General features: G+C 37.3%; 2 protein-coding genes across 2 annotated transcripts; one reads left to right on the top strand and one right to left on the bottom strand.

Moving 5' to 3' along the window:
- Window positions 1-737: 737 nt before the first annotated feature.
- MONOS_14150 (putative Protein kinase domain) lies at window positions 738-3,669 on the bottom strand (the record flags this gene model as incomplete). Its single annotated transcript, XM_067866930.1, has 4 exons — window positions 738-867; window positions 927-3,285; window positions 3,418-3,548; window positions 3,667-3,669. 3 exons carry the CDS (start codon window positions 3,667-3,669, stop codon window positions 1,026-1,028), a joined length of 2,394 nt encoding a protein of 797 aa, XP_067719816.1. The 3' UTR covers window positions 738-867; window positions 927-1,025.
- A 1,386-nt stretch (window positions 3,670-5,055) lies between these two features.
- On the top strand, window positions 5,056-20,087 carry MONOS_14151fu14152 (uncharacterized protein; the record flags this gene model as incomplete). The annotated part of the gene is made up of 2 exons (XM_067866931.1): window positions 5,056-5,190; window positions 5,350-20,087. 2 exons carry the CDS (start codon window positions 5,056-5,058, stop codon window positions 19,645-19,647), a joined length of 14,433 nt encoding a protein of 4,810 aa, XP_067719815.1. The 3' UTR covers window positions 19,648-20,087.
- Between the last annotated feature and the right edge of the window lie 226 nt (window positions 20,088-20,313).

Raw genomic sequence — 20,313 nt, 5'->3', positions numbered from 1 at the left:
TTTCATCAATTTTGTATTGTGGAAGGTAATCATAATTTGATGAAGCATATTTTGCATAAGATTCAAAAAGAATACAGAGGCTTACGGAAAGTGCTTGGAAAAAATGATATTTATTCGAGCTCATTTTGATCAAAATAGAAACGAAAATATAATTGAAAATAACTGGAAATCAAAAAAATTAAAAATGGTATTTTATGATTTCACAGAAAAATTGAGAGTGTGAGTATGTGAGTGTGCTAATGAGAGAGTGTGCGTGCGTGTACGAATTATCTTATGTTATTCAACTTTTTTTACTTGTTCGTTCTTCCATAAAAGCCTTCTGAAAGCGCTGATTACGCTAAATAAACATATATAATGATTTTGATTTGATTATGTTAACACTCTAATGTGAACCACAAAAAGTTGTTTATTGAAAAGAAAATATTATGTTTTGAAAAAAGAATTATTACAAAATTGAATGGATTGCTGTTTGTGAATCTTTTCTTATCATATGAAAATGTCAATCATTTGCATTATTGAAGACATTTCTAAATATGTTGAAGATAACGTGGTTCTGAGTTTTCTTTCTTTCTTTTCTGTCACTAAATTTTTTTCTTTTAAAATATGTGTGAATGTTTGTTTACGTGTATTTGCAAATGATCAACAATTTCTTTTTGGATCAAAAGAAAAATTAACTTTCAACAATATTCATCAACTTCATTTCAAGCCAAAAATTCGTTAAAGAAATAGGATAAAAATCAAAGCAAAACGCTTCATGTTAGCCAAAATTTTGTAAAAAAAAATACTTAATTGATTCTTCCTTCATGAATGAAGTTATCAACAAAAAATTTTCAAAGATAATTTCTCAATAATTTTAATTATCAATACCTAGAATTTGCTTTCAAGATAGAAAGAAAATAAATAATGAAAAAAAGATAAAACAAAACTGCATTAATTATCAAAAATATGACATGTCTCAATAATCATTGATTTTCTTTTATCCAAACGAAGAATTTTCAAGTCTGTCTCAATCAACCGATCAGGCTTCATGATTGAAGAGCCATAATGAATAGCTTAATTGCTTTTTGAGCGTATTTCGCAAGAAGGTCTCTGTTCAATGCAATCATTATTGCACTGCGTCCTTTGCTCCCATTTGTAATGAAGCAAACTGTTCTTTTCACAATCTTCAGCTGAAGCAGAAACAGGAACAAAAAACAGCCTTCTTTCACGACAGCCGCGCGCTTTCGTGCGACGTCGCTAACTCCATTCAGCAAACGGCGAGAGAAAAGAGCAGAAGCCGTTGAGGAAGAGGAAGAAGAAGAATATTTCGTGCCTTCGGCAGACAGGTTTGTGACTTGCAGAAGAGGAAATGACTCCAACTCGCTGATCGTATCGATATCGCTCCAGAGCGAAGCAGAAGTCGAGGCGGAGCTATTGAATGAGTTAGCACCAGCGCCTCTATCGTTTATCTTCAGCTTCCCCATCTCGTCAACCAGAGTTGCCGAACCAGCAGCAGAATTGAATGCAAAGTTGCTGTCGTCCAGATTAAACTTCCAAAACGGAGCATATCTGGATGCATGGTACAGAATCAATGACACGCCATCAACCGTCCTTGGGATGTTCCTCCAAATGCACTGTGCAGAGACAGGCGACAGCAGATAGTCCTCCTTTTTGCTGTCTGGAAGATCCAGCATGAACTGGCTGGCAGCAGCGTCAGTGAAAAAGAATGGCGGATGCTGCAGCACCTGAGCAGCGGCCTCGTCCTGGTCGCCAGCTTCTTCTGCTCTCGAAGCAGCTCCTTTCGCACTGCCCCTTTCCTCTTCGTCTTCTTCATCGCTGAAATCGTTTTCCGCAATGATGATGTCGTCCTCTGAATCTTCTTCCAAGTCGCCTACACCAAAAACATGAGAAGACTCATCCTGTTTCCTTGCCTTTCTTTTCATTTCAAGCAGCATTTTCTTTTTCATTGCATTGCGCTCATTCTCCATTATATCTTTCACAACCGCACTTGCAGTTGTTAAATCGTACTGTGGTGCTTGTGGAGCCTGCAATTCGTCTGTCTTCTCACCATCAGCTTCCAAACTGCCCTCGCCTTGTTTGTGTGAATCGTGTGTCTTTTTTCCTTTTTTGTTCGATTTAGGCCTTGTAATTATGTTGTTGTGGATGAGAGGTGAATAAATACCACGCCTCGTTTGCTCTCTTTTCCGTGTCTGTTCTTGCTCTTCTTTCTCCTCCCTTTCCCTCTCCCTCTCCATCTGCTCTCTCCTCACCTCCCGCAGAAATTCACGCTCCTTCTCAAACATCGCCAGGATGGCCAGCACATTGCCGTAAAGTCCGTTGTCAGCTGCGAAGGAAATAAGGCGGCGCACAGACTCCAAGCCGTTCACCTGCACATCTGTGGGAAGGATGGTTGAGGCAGTCAGTGTGTCTGGAAGAGAGAAGTGAGAAGGCGTCAGCTGACCTCGCTGGAGCGGGGTGACGTGCTCGTGGGAGTCTGAAGGAATGCGAGAATAAGCAGGAAGTGCAGACGATCTTGATGAAGATGGAATGAATGAAGAAGAAGGTTGGTCTGAGCCAGAAAGATCAGAAGCGGCAGAAGCAGAAGCAGAAGCAGAAGCATCACCAGCAGTAATGGTTGGATGCTGCTGATACTTAAATGCAGGAGCTGTGGTATCTTTTTGACGAGGAGGTGGAGAAGAAGCATGAGATGATTCTGGGGCAGTTGACTTTTCGTGTGACGAGGTGCGCCCAGCAGCTGAGGGAGGTCGCATATGAGCAGTTGGAGAAGAGGCAGGGCTGATGAAAGGCGGAGGAGGAAAAGGGGGAACAAAAGGGGTGAAAGTTGGTTCAGTCACTTTTGGATGCTCAACAGCTGGCTTTTCTTTTGTTGGAGGCTGAGGCTGTGGCTGAACCTGAGGCTGTATCCTTTGCACTTGAATTGGGAAGGGATCTGCCCGGCGAGAGTGAGAAGGGGGAGAATGGCCCACACGAGACTCAGAAGAAGAGGAGGAAGGGCGAAGATGAGGCTGATGAGGAACAGCAGAAGGCACGTTGGAAGGAGAAGAGGCAGAAGGGGCAGAAGGAGAAGGAGGTGGATGAGAAGAAGGGGAAGAAGGGGGAGGAGAGAGGGGGGGTTCCTGTCTGATTGTGGTTGGAATGGTGATTGATTTTGAGGCTAAAAAGGGGTGCTGCAAGGCGCGTGTGCAGCTTAGACGGAGACTGGGATTTCGATTCAGCAGCGCCGAAACAAAATTCCAGCACAGACGAGAACAAGAAGTGATTGGAGGAGGAGAATGGGTGAGCATTCTGATGGAAAGAGGGATAAATAAGCAAGTGTCACATTGATAGTGCACATATTTAGAATCATGTCAGTAATAATAGTATTACATAAAGAAATTAAGAAATAAAGAAATAAAGAAAAGAAAAGAAAGTCCACACTTTAAGAGCTGTCCTGGAGTCTGGGCAGGAAATGGATGCCTTCCTGTCAGAAGTTGGTACATAATCACTCCAGTCGCCCAGACATCTACTTTTTCTGTGAACTGCTTGTCCTCCACATAAATTTCAGGAGCCTAAAATTTCGTTTTTTAGTAATTTGGTTCAATTAAATTTCAAGTAAAAGACATTTATCGATAAAGTGAAAATGCGAATAATGGCATAATTTTGTGTTAAAGAAAAGACAAAGCAGACCATGTATAAAGGAGTTCTAAATGTACATCAACAAAGTGTTTGATGTTAAACGTAATGTTCCACGTTCAATACAGTGAGTGATATTCCAATGGCGATGCATTCAATATGTAAGCAGTGCGGTTATGACATTAAACGAAGAAAGAGAAAAAGAATAAAAAGAATGCAAAGAAGAATTTATTAGCACCAAGCAAATAATTTGGTTTTAATAAAAATCTTAATGTTGCTGGTGTTTTTAGGTAAATGCATACCCACATTGAGTGTCTTTCATTCGATTTGTTATTAATTTCTTTGCCAAGCCAAAATCTGATATTTTACAAACAACAAGAGATTCCGGTGATTGCTTATGAAGCAAAATGTTATCTGGCTTTATGTCTCTGTGTAAATATCATTGTGTTCATTTTAATAAAAAATCCAAATGATTTTTCACATTCAAACAAACAAAGCAAAACAAATAAAATTAAATCATAAAACAGTTAATTTTTTCGATGAAAAGGAAAGGGAAAACCTGTGAATAAGATGTAGGTTATGAAAGACTTGAAGTCCCTTCACTAAGAACAGTAGATTTTTGTAATTTTTTATCAATAATTTTAAAGTTAAAATCTAAAACTCAACGAATCAATGATAATAATGCAAACGAATTTGGACAATCAATCTTTTTGCTTCCGCCTCTGGCAGCGGTTTTTTCTTTTCGACTATTTGCTCCAGCGACTAAGCATGATAAAAGTGGAATAATAAATTTTTTTATTGAGCAAGCTCAAATTACTATAAAGCAAACTTTTGAATTTGCATATTCCATTTCAAGAATAATCTTATTGTCTTGCTGGATCATATCATATATCTGAATAATATATGGGCACACAGTCCTAAAAATAGATTTTCCAAATCATATTTTTTTCTTTTGCAAAATAAGACAAAACTGTGAAAGAGCAATTGATGCATCTTGCTCTCCTTGTGAAAATTCTTTTTGAAGAAGAACTTTAACTGCACGTAATTGCATTGCTCCGTTATATGCCAGAAATACGCTTGAAAAATGAATTATTATCTTAAAAAAAGACGTGCAAATCATCGCGCAAACTTTCCAAAACTTCCTGAACCTGTTTAAATATATAAAAATCACATTTTAAAAAATTTTATAATTTACGTTTGAAATTGCAAATACAAAATACCTAATAATTTGCATTCCTTTTAAGAATTTCCAAAAAAAAATAACAAATTCGACAGAAAAAATAACAAACCGTATATCCAAGCTTCTCCAACATTTTAATATCATTTTGTGGAGAGTCCATTTCTTCTCTTCAATTTGTTTCAGGCAAAACAAAAAATAAATAAGTTTATAATGGTATTTATCAGATCATAACCATACTGCGCTTCAAAGTTCTTTTAAATAGCATGATTCATGATTCTGAAGCTATAGATTTGCCAGAAGAAGAAGAAGAACTGTGGCAGCAGTTTTTATTACTACGTTCTCAACTTGCTAAAGATGAGCATGATCAGTCTCAGCTTCATAATGAAACTGTCAAGCAAGTTTGATAACAATTTTTATTTCAATCCGAATTCTTGAAAATATTTTTAAAAACATTTATTTTTGCAAATGCAATAAAATCATTTATGTTTTGTTGATGTTAGAAACATGCTAACTTGCAATTTTTCAATGACAATCAATTAAGACGTTATAATCGACAGATGGAATCATTGTATGATCAGCCCGTATGGACAGCGAACGTACCATCAGAACTGGATCAGATTCTTCCGACCAAATCATCTCTTGTTGTAAATTCTGTTTCTGTACCCCAATTTAAGCAAATTATGGAACCAGAATTTTTACCGCCTCCTTTGCCAAACTGGCTTCACAGATGGAAGAGAGGTTACCTCAAACGACCAAAATTGCCCAAGCAGCAACCGTTGTTTATACGCTCATTTTCTCGAACGTCAAAGTTGGGAATGACACATTTTCAAAACAAAACGTTGTCACGACCTCCACAGACAGTGAAAACAGCTACTCAGGCAGAACCTAAACCTGGAAAAGATGATTCAATATCGAATCTCAAATGGAATACGTCACATTGGACCCTTGGAGAAGCTCATTTAGCAATGGAATTATTTCTTCTTTTCTGGCCATCATTATCTACACTTGAGCCGTTTTTCTTTGGAAAAAAAACTCAAGAGCAGATAGAGGCATTTTTCTCGAATATTACTGAAGAGTTATGGGCAGATTTTTCAGAAAGTTCTGAACTTGTGATTCCTCCACTCAAATGCTCGATGTGTGGAAGTGATTGTTATGATACAGAATATGCTGATTTTCTCTTTACTATTGAACCAGATGATAAGGAATCGGAGAAAATGACAATTTTACAAGAAAAAAACGATGTGCTTACAGGCGAAAGTGCAGCTGGAAATACATCTACCGAAATGCACAATGACAAGCTTCCAACCGAAGAATCAGCAAACATTTCTCAAAACATTGAAAGTTCTGATGACATGTCATTTTCTGCACCATCCTTACCATCGCCAAAGTCATCTTCGTTTGAAAAAACTGAATTGCAAGATGCTGATGAAAGTGACGCCATTACGAAGCTGATTGTACAATCAATGGATCGATTTTCTTTCCCAACTTTTCCAAAGCTGGCTCATTCTGCAAAACTTGGAATTCGTCAAAATGAAACAAAAGCAACAGAACATGCCACAAAACACGAGGAAAGTTCTGGTTCCTCTGCTGATTCATCAGCATTTGATGCTTCTTATGAATTGCCTTCAATAGAACCAACCTTCGCTCCTGCTTCTTCTTTGAAAGGTTTTCATTCATTAAAACGCAAGCCAGTGCAGCTGAATTGCAGAAGCTATCGAGTTTGTGCCTATTGCTCGTCGATTGTGTGTGAAGAATGCACAAAAACATCCTTTTTTCAAAAAAGAAGATGGAAGACGAGCTTCAACAGTGAATCTTCTTGTTTAAATGAGTTAAATGCTCAATCGACTATTTCAACATCAAATTCGACTAACTCTTCTATAAACTCATCTGTTGATGAAGAGAGCACTCAATTCTTTTGCTCCTATTTGTGCTATTTCAACCGTCAATGCCAGCAAAAGTGTGCTGTGTGCCATCGTCATTCTCTTCTCACTGCAAATAACACTTCACATAATACTTCAAATGCACAAAACAACAATCATTTAGTGAAAAATGATTACAAAATTCAATCAGATGAGATTAAAGACCCTCAAATTCCAAATGGAACAGAACAAAAAGAAATGGAGCATGACAAGTCTTCTGCAGAAAGTAAAGCCCATCAAATGCAATTGATGTTTGAGCCATTAACAGCCACATCAACAGAGCATTCACCTTCCATACAAACAGAATCACATTCTCTTGATACACTTCAAAATCATTACACATCACAGTCCCCTTCTTCTTCCACATCATCTTCTTCTTCTTCCTCTTCTTCTTCTTCTTCTTCATTTACAGAAACTCAAACACAGTCATTTTCCTCTTCTGCTTCTGCCCAATCTTCACTTCCTCTTCCATCGCACTCGTTTGTTCATTGCACTTGCTGTGGAAGAACATTTCATTTTGGATGTGCCTGCGAATTCTTCTCTTCAACTCTGAGTGATCATCCACTTTCACCAAACAGTCTTTCTCCTGATCCTCTTTCTCCTTCTCCTTCTAGTTCCTCTTCATCATCATCGTCGTCTTCTTCTTCTTCTTTGGAATCCTCTTCGTCAATGCCTGAAATGACATCTGCAAAAAGCTCAACTTCTTCATCTTCTGTTGATTGCAATGCTTGCAATGTCAATTGGATCAACACACTCAAACCATTTCTCTATGATGAATCCTGCGATTTAACTGACTCTGAGTCAGAAAAGTCTCTTTATTCATCTATTTCCAATTCTGAAGAAACACACTTCTCATTTCTGTGCCCTTTGTGCGAGCAAGCAGCATCGAGTGAAAGTTTTTCGTCAGAACTTTCTGATTCCACGGCTGATACAAGCAATAATGGCAACAGCGAACCCGAAAAATCAACCACTTCAAATTGTTCTGATGAAAGCTTTAAGAAATTGTCCCTTGCAGACAATGATCATATCACTTCTCTTCCACATATACCTTCATATTCCATTTCATCAGCCACAGCCTCAGCTTCTTCTTCCTCTTCCTCTTCCTCTTCCTCTTCCTCTTCTCAGTGTCATTTCACTCATCAGATCTTCATATCACAAAGGCCTCCTCTTTCTCCTGCTGTCATATCATATGCATCTGCACGCCTTTCTCCTTCATTTCGTTCTCTTTCGTTTCCGTTTCTTTTATTGGCTTCTGAATTGCTTCTTCCTTCTCTTCGCTCTCACACAACACCTTTTGCCCTTTTGCTATCTCAGCGATTTTTCAGCCCAGTTCATTCAAAACATCTGGCAATTTGTGATGCGGGCAAAGATAAAAATGAAAAGGATAATGAAGAGTCTGATGAGACTTCATTAAAGTGCATAGAATCATCTGGATTGTGTGCTTTGCTGCGAAATGATAAGATTGTCGAATCAAAAGACGATAACCTGAGTTCTGATAAAATGGAGCCAGACGACAAACCGAGTGTTAAAAGTGCTGATGCTATGGATGTTGAGGAAGAATCAGATGAAATCCACAATTCCGCATCATCTTCAGATGTGCCGACTTCTTCTTCGCTTTTGCAGTCTTCTGATCAGCAAAATTCTCTCTTTGGAAGTATTGCTTCTTCAAATGAATCTTCAAAAAGTTTAAAGCAGAGTGCCAACAAATCTGTTTTGTATGAGTCCCAGTCACCTCTCAAATTGACATTTAATCGAATGAAAGAAGCATTGAAGAGCACTCTTTATGATTCAACACAAGATGTCTCAATAAACATCCCCTCAAACATTTTTTCTGTTCCTGAAAAAATAACTTTTCCTTATCCAAATGCACCGCCCACTTTAAGGCTGACACTTTCTCGTATTCCTTCTGTTTACTCCAATCATCCTTTGCTTGCTGCAGCTGGGCATTCATCTGTCTCTTCTTCTGCTTCTACTTCTGCTTCTGTTTCTGTTTCTGCTTCTGCCTCATCTAATTCTTCTTCTTCTACTTCTCAAATGCCTACGAAATCTGATCTTTTTCCTTTGCTTTATTATTCTTCTTCTCTTTTATCTCCTCCAAAAACTTTACCATTCACCATCGATTTTGAGACTATCACAGAGCAATTGACTTCTCTTTTCTCTTCTGAAGGCTCATCTTCAAACGTACCATACACACCACGTAATCAGCCTTCGTCAGCCACATCTAATCCATTTTCTGCTTCTCTTCAGAATTCATCTGCTCCAATAGCGACTCCAGCAAATCTCTCTGCCTATCGCCCACCTTCAGGTTCATTCACTCAACACAACATATGCCTTCACAGCGACAGTTCTGATCTGCGAATGCATCCATCAGAAATAAGCACACCACTGCCTTTGTTATCATCATCATCATCATCATCATCCATTCCACCTGCAACTCCTGTTTCTTTGCTGCCATATTCTTCAGACGCCTTTTCCACCCCTTCATTCAGCACTCCATTGTCTTCATCTGCATTTCACTCCTCTTTGTTTCCTGGCATGTCATCTTCTCCTCTTCCTCAGCCCATCGACATCTATTCCATGACTTCGCCCACTCCTTCTCCAGTGCCATTACCTTCACCCACACCAGCTCCCTCATTCTTGTCTCCTCTTTCGTTTGTTGACAGATTCCCTCACGCTGAAGAAGACATTTCATTCTTCGCAATCAATCCATTTGTCTATCTGACACAAACATTAGGAGCATCTAAATTATATCTGCCATCCAAAAAAGGTTCTGCTACAGCTTCCTCTTCATCTTCTTCTTCTTCTTCTTCGCTGGTATCGCTTTCTTCATCTCCAACTAAGCTTAAGCAGACTCTGTTGCCAAGCACTCTCATCCATCAATTTCTTCTCTGTTCTGCTCCTAATGTTGTCTTTGAATGCCCTCAGTATGTCCCATCTTCGAAAGTTCTTTCTTCCTATTTCTCAGAACCTCTTTCTTCGTCTTCGTCAGCCTTCAATTCACCATCTTCTCTTTCTTCTCGTCAGCCACATCATTTCCCTGCCACTTCAACAACACAGTCACGAAACACTTCAAACAATCATTCATTTTCGTCGATTAAATCTCCCAAGTCCCCTTCTTCTCGCTCGTTTGCACCGAAGAGCCAGCGTCGTTCAAGTGCCTATTCGCCTTCTCCCTTAATGTCAGTAGCCTCTCCTTATTCTGTGACAGCTGACTTTCTCATCTACTCCCCAGACTCTCTGCTTGTGAAAGACCCTTCTGTTCTTCTGCCATTTGTGATAGAGGAGACAGAAGAACTGAAGGATGCCAGCAAAAAGCTCATAAGTTCATTGAAGAAGCCCACTGAGCAAGATCTGTACCAGAAGAGTCTGAAGAAGCTTGCTTGTTTGTTTAAGCCAGGCGAAATGAGAATGTATTTGGAGAGTGGAGTGAGTGTGAATGTTCTGAAAGGAACAGAAGTCAGAATAGACAAGTTAATGGCAGAGTATTATGGATCACTCCAGTCAACGCCAAAAGAGCTTAACAATAAAAAGAAAAATAAGAAAGAAAATGATGCATTGGCTGGTAAAACAAGAGAAGCTTATAATTCATCTGATGGAATGCAAATGCCTGCTGGTAGTTCTGAGGTTGATGCTTCTCATTCTTCACACTCCTCTTCGTCGTCAAAGCCCCGCCATCTGTTCTTCTTGTCAACTCCTTCATCGCCATATCTCACTCTGACTGAAGAATTTATCATCAAACGGCTAATTGACGTCTTACGATTTTCTCATTCGCTGAATGGAATGCGCTTTATGTCGAGACATTCTCTCAAAACGAGAGCTGTTCAGTTGCTTTTTGTGATGTTTATGACACATTTGGACTTTCATTCGCAGTTGTCTGATGAAAAGTTTGCTGAGATGGTTCGGATGAAGAATTCAGTTGAAACAGTAATTGAAGATAAAGCGCAAGAAGTTTCTTTTGCAGGCACTGAAAACAATTCAAATGAATTGATTCTTGTGAATGAAGAGAATATAGAACAATCAGATAAAAATGAAGATGAAACTTTATCTGATAAGTCAAGCAACGGAATGACTATTTTTAAGAGTGATGACAAAAGTAGTTTAAGTGTCGATGTACCTGAATCTGCAACAAGTCAGCGTCCGCACCCAAAGAAGAAGCAATTAAACAAAGAAATCCGATTTCTCACAGAGTCTTCTTCGTTCACATCGTCAATTTCCTCGGATTCCTATCAAAACAATAAATTGAGAAGGTACGTGGATAGCAAAAAGGAGGAAAAACCATCAGAAGAGCTTATAGTTCAAACTAATATTCCGCAACCAGCAATCGTAAAGCTGAGCCCACAGCAATCATCAAATGCCAACACACCACGAATTCTCACTTTCTCTCCGTTTGAAGTTGAAGAGATGAAATCTCTTATTGCAAGTGACAATTCAGCTGAAAACAGGAGGTTGTATTCGAAGTGTGTGAAATCTTTGGCTTTGACTTCAAAAATCTCAATCAATCCGACTTCGCAATTTTCTGGGAAGAAGTCAAAGAAGGAGCGGGAAGGTGAGTATCTCATCAGCTTGCTGAAAACAGAGCTTTTGATGGAAAGCAATGAGGCGAAGAATGATTGGAATGCAATAAGCTTGGAAGATGAGAAGGATACAGAAACAACAGAAATGAAAGGTGAAGACAGTTTAAATGAAGAAGATGTTAGCGCAAGTCCAATGAACGAAACAAATGAAATTACTGATTTATCGAAATTTGATCCAGAAAAGTCAATCCTTTCACAGCAAATGAGATCTGATGAACTTGAAAATGAAGAAATCAATCAGAGTGATAAAAATGTTACACAAAGTGACAAGATTAGCGATGAAGATAATGTGGATCTTCAGACTAAAATGTCAGCAAGTTCCTCAAATAACGCTTCCGATGAATCTGAAGGTGACATTATGGATGACGACAATGCATTACTTTCAGAGCAAGCAACACATGAAACAAATGAATCGAGTGCATGTGTTCCTGATTTGACAACTGCGCCAACTGCTCTTACGGCAAATGACGCTTCTCCTATTTCCACACTAACATTCACGCAAATTATTACACCTGCAGCATCTCAACTGCCTTACCAACTGCTTTCTATTACACCAAAGTCATCACCGCAGCAGGATCGTGATTCAAAAATGGAGAAAGACTCGTCTCAGCAGACAATCATTTGTGTTGCTGAATCAGTTGCAGACAACCGAGAAAATGATGTTGATGAATTACAAAGTGTTCAATCAGAAGAAGAAACAACGGAGAACCAAACTGTTGATATGAAAGATGATGAAATAGAAGAATTGTATTCTATCAATGAGCCAAGAAACGAGACTGAACAAGACGCAAAAACAGTAGAGGCAAATTCTCAATCTTCTTTGCCCTCAAATAATAACTCAATAAACGGAAAGCGCCTTCTTCGATTGCAACCGTCATCAATCAAAGGAAAATATCTCCTTCCACACAACACATCAGCCACTCAGATAAAAGCCAAATTGAAAAAGGAATTGATCAAAAAATCCACTTCTCAACCCATTTTACACAAAAAGAGGGGGAGACCTCCACGCAAGGGTTCTATTTCTAATCACAAAGTCATTTCTCAAAAGGCACAATCTATTTCATCAACAGGAAGGAGTAACAGCAATCAAAATATCAGATCTGAAATCAATTCTCATGGTTATTCACCATCAAACATCTCGTTGTTCGGAAAATCAAATCAAAATAATGATTTTTCTCAATATTCATTACAGCAGTTCCAACTTAATCCTCCTCTCCTATACTCGTGTAATGTTACGCCATTCCAATCTTCTGTTATCACTCCTTCTCGTCCCGTAGTGCTAAATCACAATATTGTTTTATCGCTTGAAAAACCAGAAAAGCAACCAAATTTTTTCTCTTCTATTCCACAAGACCTTCTGATTTCATTGGTTAATCCTCATCTTGTATCTCAAAAGCACATTTCAAAACTTGTTTCTGAAATGAAAAGTTCAACATCAAACAGACAAAATCTATCATTTTTCAAATCTTCTCCTTTAAAGTTTACCTCAAACTCATCCACAAACCAACACAGCAAAACATCCACAATTTCGCATATTTCTCCTCTTCGCTCAAAAACAAAAACCAAAACCAAAACAAAGAAACCTGCTCAGCCATCTCCTTTCTCTTTTAACGTGCCAGCTGACGTTCTGAACATTCTCAATAGGTTTTTGCAGCCATTTTGCAACTGCACCCAGTTTGATGTTGCATTTGCTGCACAATGTGATGCACTGTTCGACTCTTGCTTGAATCGCGCACTTACCTGTGTGGAAGAAATGGCAAATGTGTACAAAAGAATGGAACAAGATAACAACATGAGATCAGACACAATTGATAACAATGCTGCTGCTGAATTGCCATTTGAGCCAATTTCTTTCACTGATCAAAAAGCGTGCAATGATAGTGCAACTTCTATGGATATTAAGCAAACCAAAGACACATCTGAAAGTCAATTGTCTATGCCTTCTGTTCCTTCATCATGCAATTATGTTCAATCACCATTGACAACGCCAGTTCGAAATAATTCATTGGTTGCATCATCACCTGCAGCCTTTTCTATCTCAAATGTTCCATTACCTTCATCTCAATCCAATTCTTCTTTTTCATCGGCGAGCTGTGAAAATTCAATGTTTTTATCGCCTTCTCATTCACCATCTGATACAAACACTCCAAATAGTAGCACTGATTCTAGTACGTATTCACCCTTTCTGACACCTTCCCCGTCATCAGATTCAATACAACCTACGCCTTCTGCAAGCACCATTAAAAAAAGCACTGATTTTTCTGCTTCATATTTGGATCATTCATCAGTTTCCCCGAAGGCAAGTTCTCCTTTTCGACATTCATTCACTACGTCATCGCAGGTATCCAGTTTTATTGGCTCGTCATCTTTGCAAGATGTGGCTGCTTCCAGAATAATTCCTTTGACTGTCAATTTCAGCAATCCACTAGTTCTCGTTGACAAAAGCATGAATCAAAGGACTTTTGATGAAAGTAATTCACAGATTATTCCAATCGGAAACGAAAATTCTGATTCATATATTGATTCGATTGCTGATTCACCTCAATTTCATCCAGTGATTCATTCTATTACAGCAAGTTCATTTTTTCCCGTAACTAAAAGTCATAAACCTCATTTAAGTTCTGTGAATTCTTTTCCGTCTTATTCCGATCAATTAGTAGCAAACAGCAAATTGCTTTTTGAGCACATGCCACAAGGAATTTCATATATTAAGCAATCTTCGAATGGAATCAATAGAATGCAACAGTTAAATAACAAGTTTTCTTTATCCAATAAATTTGACAACAAGAATTGCAGTGATATTTTTTCTACTCGTTTGTCGAATCGAAATAATTACAAATTGAAACGAAAGATGATTTGTGATTTGATTGATGAATTTTTGGACAGCCGAAAAGAACAGAAAAAAAACAAAGTTGCAGATGAAAAGGAACAAGAAGTGAAAGAACAAGAAGTTAAACCTTTATTTGAAGCAACGGAAACCACTGGAAAAATGGAGATTGAAGATGCAACAACTCAAAATTCAACACCAATCGTAGAATCAAATGAACTTCCTTCAAAAATAACTCAAACAAAGCCCACTTCCCAGAAAACACAGAAAAGCAAAACAATAAAAGAAAAAAAATTGACAAGCACTCGTCGTTCAATGACTGAGTCGCCATCTCATTCATCTGCTATTTCTTCAATTTCCTCGACTCCTTCACCTTCGAGGCAAATGGGAACTTCAATGTCGTCTCTTTCCTCTTCGCCTCTTCACTCGACCCCAGACAAATTCCACACGCCAAAGCAAAAGCAGCTTTCGTTAGATCACTATTTCACTTCTCCAAAATCTGCATCACAAGTCACAAAATCAAACTTGAAAACGAGTTCACCAAATTCAAGTTCTTCAAATTCTTCAAATTCTTCAAATTCAACACAAGATACATCAGCCGATGAAAAGCAGTCAGTTGCCCAAAACCAATCACCATCTGTTCTTAAATCTGAGCCTGACTCTTCTTTGCCTGCTTCTTCTTTTCCTGAATCATCTGATCTATCTGCTGTATCAACACCGTTAAGTTCCAGAAAAGAGGAAGATTTGAACTTATTGTCAACAGTTGCAATGATTTCAGATGGGAATGAAAATATCAAATCAGAGGAAGAATCGTTACAGCGGACCAAAGACGAACCTCGGACAGAAAACATATTACCAGAAACTTCGAACAATGCAACAGCAAACAATGAAGATTCTTCTTCAAATGAATCCATTGCTAAAAGTGTTGAAACAAACGGCAAAACTTTGAAGGAGCGAAATACGCCAAAGAAGAAATTTGTGTCAGAAGTAAAAACTCGCCACTCTTCTTCTTCTCCCATTCAAACAAGATCAGCTATTAAAAGAAATACTGAACTTGAATCTTTGCAGTTGCCTTCGATGTATACTTCATCAAAATACTTTACAAATTCTTCTGGCTCATCTTCCTCTTCATCTGATACTTCTTTGTCTTCTCCTTCGTCTTCTGTTGAAACTGTGAGAGTCTCTTCAGCTGCAGCTGAGCATTTTGGTCTTCGCACAAAGTTGACTCATCCGAAAAGTTATGATAATGAATCATACTTCAGAAAACAGCGACGTCCAACACTATTTCTGAGAAAGCCTGTACGACCAGAGCCAAAAAAGCCAGAGACGCATAAGAAAGAAAAAGAAGAGCAAGTTAATTTTAACATCATAAAATCTCCTGTTCCTGGGTTTAAAGACAAATATATAAATACTGGCATCATCGAATTGCTGAATAAAGATGAAGAGATAACTCAAATACCAGTGAAAACAGGGAAATTGCGTTCATCATCAAAGTCATCATCTTCAATCACAAAAGCATTTTCATTCTCAAAACATTCTGCTTCTGCAAGTAAGCGTTCAGAAAGCTCTGCACATTTCTCGTTGCCGACAGTTGATCCAAGGAAGTTGCATCTTCTTCCAGAGTTTTTCACTCTTCCAGGGTGGATGATTGAATCTGTTCTTCTGAAAAAACGGCACAAGAGCAGGAAGCTTAGTAACGAAGAGGAAGTTATGATGTGGTTGAAACAAGATTTTTCAAGTTCACCTCAAGTCGGTGCAAGCAACTTCCACTTTTCACCTGCTGAAATTAAAGAGAAAAACGTGGAAAAAGAAAGAGGAAAAGGAAAGGAAAAAGAAAAGGAAAAGGAAAAGGAAAGGGCAAAGGAAAAAGAAAAAGAGAAAGAGAAAGAAAAGGCAAAGGAAAGGGAAAAAGAGAAAGAAAAAGAGAAAGAGAAAGAGAAAGAGAAAGAGAAAGAGAAAGAGAAAGAGAAAGAGAAAGAGAAAGAGAAAGAAAAAGAGAAAGGGAAAGAGAAAGGGAAAGAAAAAGAGTCCAAAAAGATTAAGGAAGTTAAAGTTGTAGAAAAACCTGAAAAATCGCCAGAGATGAAGACTGTCAAGGTGATAAAAAGTGAAGAAGTTCTTCCGGAGCCAAAATCGAAATATATTACTAGATCTTCTTCAACAAGCAAAAGCATTGAGCCCCCAGAAGCTGTCGTTCAAAGTCGGTCTCCGCAAGTTAAGAGCAAGACATATAAAAAGTACTCGAAACGATATCAACCGAAAATTTGGTTATTTTTAATACCTCCGTCAGCGTTCAACTTTAGCCAACTTACTGCGATGCTAAATCAAGCAATTCAGAAGGAAACTCATCGATCAAAGAAATCACCATCTCGATCACCTTTTTCGATTCTTTCTCGCTCTTCGATCGAAAAATCTGCAGATTCCATTCAACAGTCGCCATCCAGCGAGAAGCCTTCTTCTTCTATTGATTCATCACAAACGTCGAATTACCCGTTTTATTGCCAGTTTGATATTCCATTATCGATCCAAGTTTCCAGCATAGACTCACAATTACGAGTTGGTGATCCAGTGTTTTGGGTTAGATTTGATACTAAGCCAGTGTTTGTCGCGAGTGGATACATTACAACAATTAACAGAGTGGATGCTCCATCTTCATCAGAATCACAGTTGACAAAGAGCCCTTCACTTTTTGGAGCATCTTCGACTTTATCTTCGACTTCAAGTTCTGCAAGTTCCTCTGGAAATCAAACACAACTTTCTAGCTTGCCATTTGATGATACGGAAACCAAGCCTTTCTTTGAAAAAACGCAACTTGCTGAAATTCCATCATCGATACCTCTTTCAACGCTGTCTGTCGATGGAGATTTGTCAATCAGCCAACCGCAAGACTTCTCTATTTCTGTTATGATGGGAAATAGTAATTTGCAGCCGCCATCGTGCCGTATTACCTTGAATGAAATTCTTCCTGTTCAAACTTCGTTTAAATCTGTTTTGTCACTTTGTCCATATTTTGCTACGACTCTGCCATTTACAACGAAACAGCCAGGAATGTATTCAATCAATTTGCTTGATGCTAAAAAATTGGCTTCTACATTGTCGTTTGATTACATGTTATCAATTTCCATTCCAAAATTGAAATCATCGACTCAGATTTCGTCTGCTTCGTCTTCATCTATTATTATCTCAAACATAAAATCAAAAAAATTGGAAATTCAAATGGATTTCAATGAAGAAGAAAAATCTGGTCCCAAAGATTCAAAAGATACTCCGAAAAAGCATATAACACGATCTGTCTCTACGACTACCAACCAACCCCCAGATATGTTTACAGGCAGTGGTGAAGAAGATGTTGATGATGGTGAAGATGATGGAGAGAAGTTATTTTTGCCTTCGTTACGTTTTTCTTCTAAAAATGAACGAGCATTGGATGAATGGAATTCGTTTGTGAAAATTCGGCCGCTTTCTGGAACGGCTGAAGTTGAGAAGGCAATTGAAACAGCAATAAAAAGAGAGCAAAAGAGAAGGTACCAAAAAGAAAGAGACAATGCACTCCGTTTGAAAAGGCAAAAAGATTTTGAAATGAAAAGAGAAAAGCGAAGAATAATGAAGTTGAAGAAGATGGAAGAAGAAAAAAAAGAATTATCATCAGGCACGAGTAAAGAAGAACAATCAATTGAAGCACCTTCTGAAGCTAAAATTAATGAAGAGAGAAAAATACAAGAAGAACAACCAAAAGAGGACAATTCTCAACAGAGCAATTCGCGAATAATTACGAGAAATGTGGAGAGGCTCCAAAAAGAGAATCTATTGACCCGATCTCAAACTAGCAAACATGGAAAAGATGATGAAGAAAAGCAAGGAAATAAGCTTGAAAATGCACAGATTTCGTCTTCACAATCAAATATTGAGGATGATTTGGAAGTGAAGAAAACTAATTCGAGCAAGCCGATAGCAACTCAAAAGCCAGTAGCGAAGAATAGAATAACAGAAACATCGTCTCCATTTTCGTATTTTCTTCATGAGCAAAGGAAGAAGAAAGAAGAAAGTGAGCGTTTTTTTAAAGAGTATATGAAACAATTGAATTCGTCAGCATTTTCATATCGAAGACAACGCGACCTTAGTAAGAAAGATGAAAGAAATAACAATCTGAAAGAGAAGTCAGAGTCATTAGACAAAGGGAAAAAAGAACTACTAAAAAGCAAAGAGGAGAAAGCACTTATTCGGAGTAGTCAAATTGAAGAAGCACTTAAAGATAAAAAGCTATCAAAAAAAGATAAAGAGAGATTAAAAAAAGAACGAAGAAGAGAAAGAGACAGGTTGAGGAGAATTGAGAAAAGAAAAGAAAGGGAAAGGGAAAAAGAAAAAGAAAAAGAAAAAGAAAAAGAAAAAGAAAAAGAAATCGAGATGGAAAAAATAAATGACAAGGGAAAGAAAGACAATGAAAAAGATAAAGTCAAAGAAAAAGAAAAAGAAAAAGAAAAAGAAGTGGAAGAAGATAGAGAAAAAGAAAAGCAAAATAAAAAAGAAGATTCTTTGAAGGAAAATTGTTTATTCAAAGAGAATGAAAAAGAAGAAGTGAATCATAGTGGAAAAAGGGAAATGAGATATCTTTCTGAGATTTCTTTAAATAAAACTGAAAAGAAACTGAAAAGTGATGAAACATCTATCAATGCCAAAAACGAGAAGTTTCAAAATGCAATAACTCCATTCATTCGAGTAATCAAAAAATCTGAAAAACCGTTAACTCATCACAATTCTTTTCAACGTGTCATTCGAACAAACGCAATAAGAAAGAATATAAAAATTAATTTCATTGAAGATGACGAAAATGATCCAACGGATAATTCAATGTGGATGCCCGTATATTTGAATGAGAAAGTGCTTAATATTGATGAAGATATTGAAAAGACATTGCAAGAAAAAGAAGAACTGTTGAAATCAGATAAAAGTGTGAAAAGGTCTGATACCACCGAAAGTGAAAAAGTCTTTTCTGGCAAAGAGAAATCTACATATTCACATAAGTTACATATTGGGCAACGCTGCTCATTTGGATTAATGAATTTTTCTTTAAATGGATGCAAGGAGGATATCGACTTCGTACCTACATCATTTTGTGTAAATGCTAACTGTGTTAATAAATATGGAATGTTGACTGCTTCAAACAATAATACCATGGTTACAAAGCGGTCTCCTATCGGACTATGCTTCAAAAATATACGAAAATATCCGTTAGAAAGATTACAATCTATTTCTTTTCTCTATTGTTTTGATGGGAAATTAGCAGAATATTTTGCATTGAGAGAACTTAGGATTTTAATAAGGTCGACAATGAGATGGATGTCGTGTATAATTTTAAGGAGTGTTTTTTCGGAGCTTGTTACGTTAGAATTTAGCGATAAACTTGAATGTGGACTGGAGATATTTTGCATTTGGCTTCGCAATCTGAGGAATAGATTGTGTGCAATTGCTTTGCATCGTTTTGATGTTTGGAAGAGGGATTTATTGTTGTTGCTTCCGTCACAACGAGTTATGTGAAATGTTATAAAAGCAATGAAAATTCAAATTTTACAGACTTATTCTTAAATAGAAAGTTAAGCCTGAATACAATTTCTATTATGAATGAGATGTGTTCGTCTGACAAAAGTTGCTCAATCTCAGTTTTTATAATTTAAAATATTTTACAATTAGTTTAGTTACTTTTTATTGTTGTAATATCTGTTTAAAAAAAATAACAAGATTATTTTTCAAATTTTTATGGAATAATATTTTGGGTGAGGTGTTGTTAATGTGAGGATAGCAAATGACATATTGAAGAGATGAAATAAAATTTATTAAAGCAAACGTTAACAAAGTGAAAGAGTTATATCACTAAAATAAATATGGTTGATTCTTGTTGGATTCTTTCTTTGCACGCAGAATTTTTCAAGTTCTTTTTTTTTTTACGAAACATTCATTAGCATATATATACTCAAAAAATATATGGCATACTGCAACGAAAAGCACATCAGTTATTTTTCACAATTTTTTCACTCCAAGAAAAAATTGAAGTTGTTAAAGTTATTAACAATCCCTTTGTTATGAAAGCATGAAAAAATTGCATTAAAACCTTAAATTGAGTAAGATATTATATGGCTATAATTTTATCTTGACCTTTTTTCTTTATCACGACCCTTTTCTTTTTTGTCATGCTTTTAGCTTTAC

Source organism: Monocercomonoides exilis (assembly GCF_001643675.1).
Source record: "Monocercomonoides exilis strain PA203 chromosome Unknown scaffold59-495361, whole genome shotgun sequence".
NCBI classification, from domain to species: domain Eukaryota; phylum Preaxostyla; order Oxymonadida; family Polymastigidae; genus Monocercomonoides; species Monocercomonoides exilis.
Note: the sequence above shows the minus strand (reverse complement) of the source record. Positions and strands in the feature narration are given on the sequence as shown.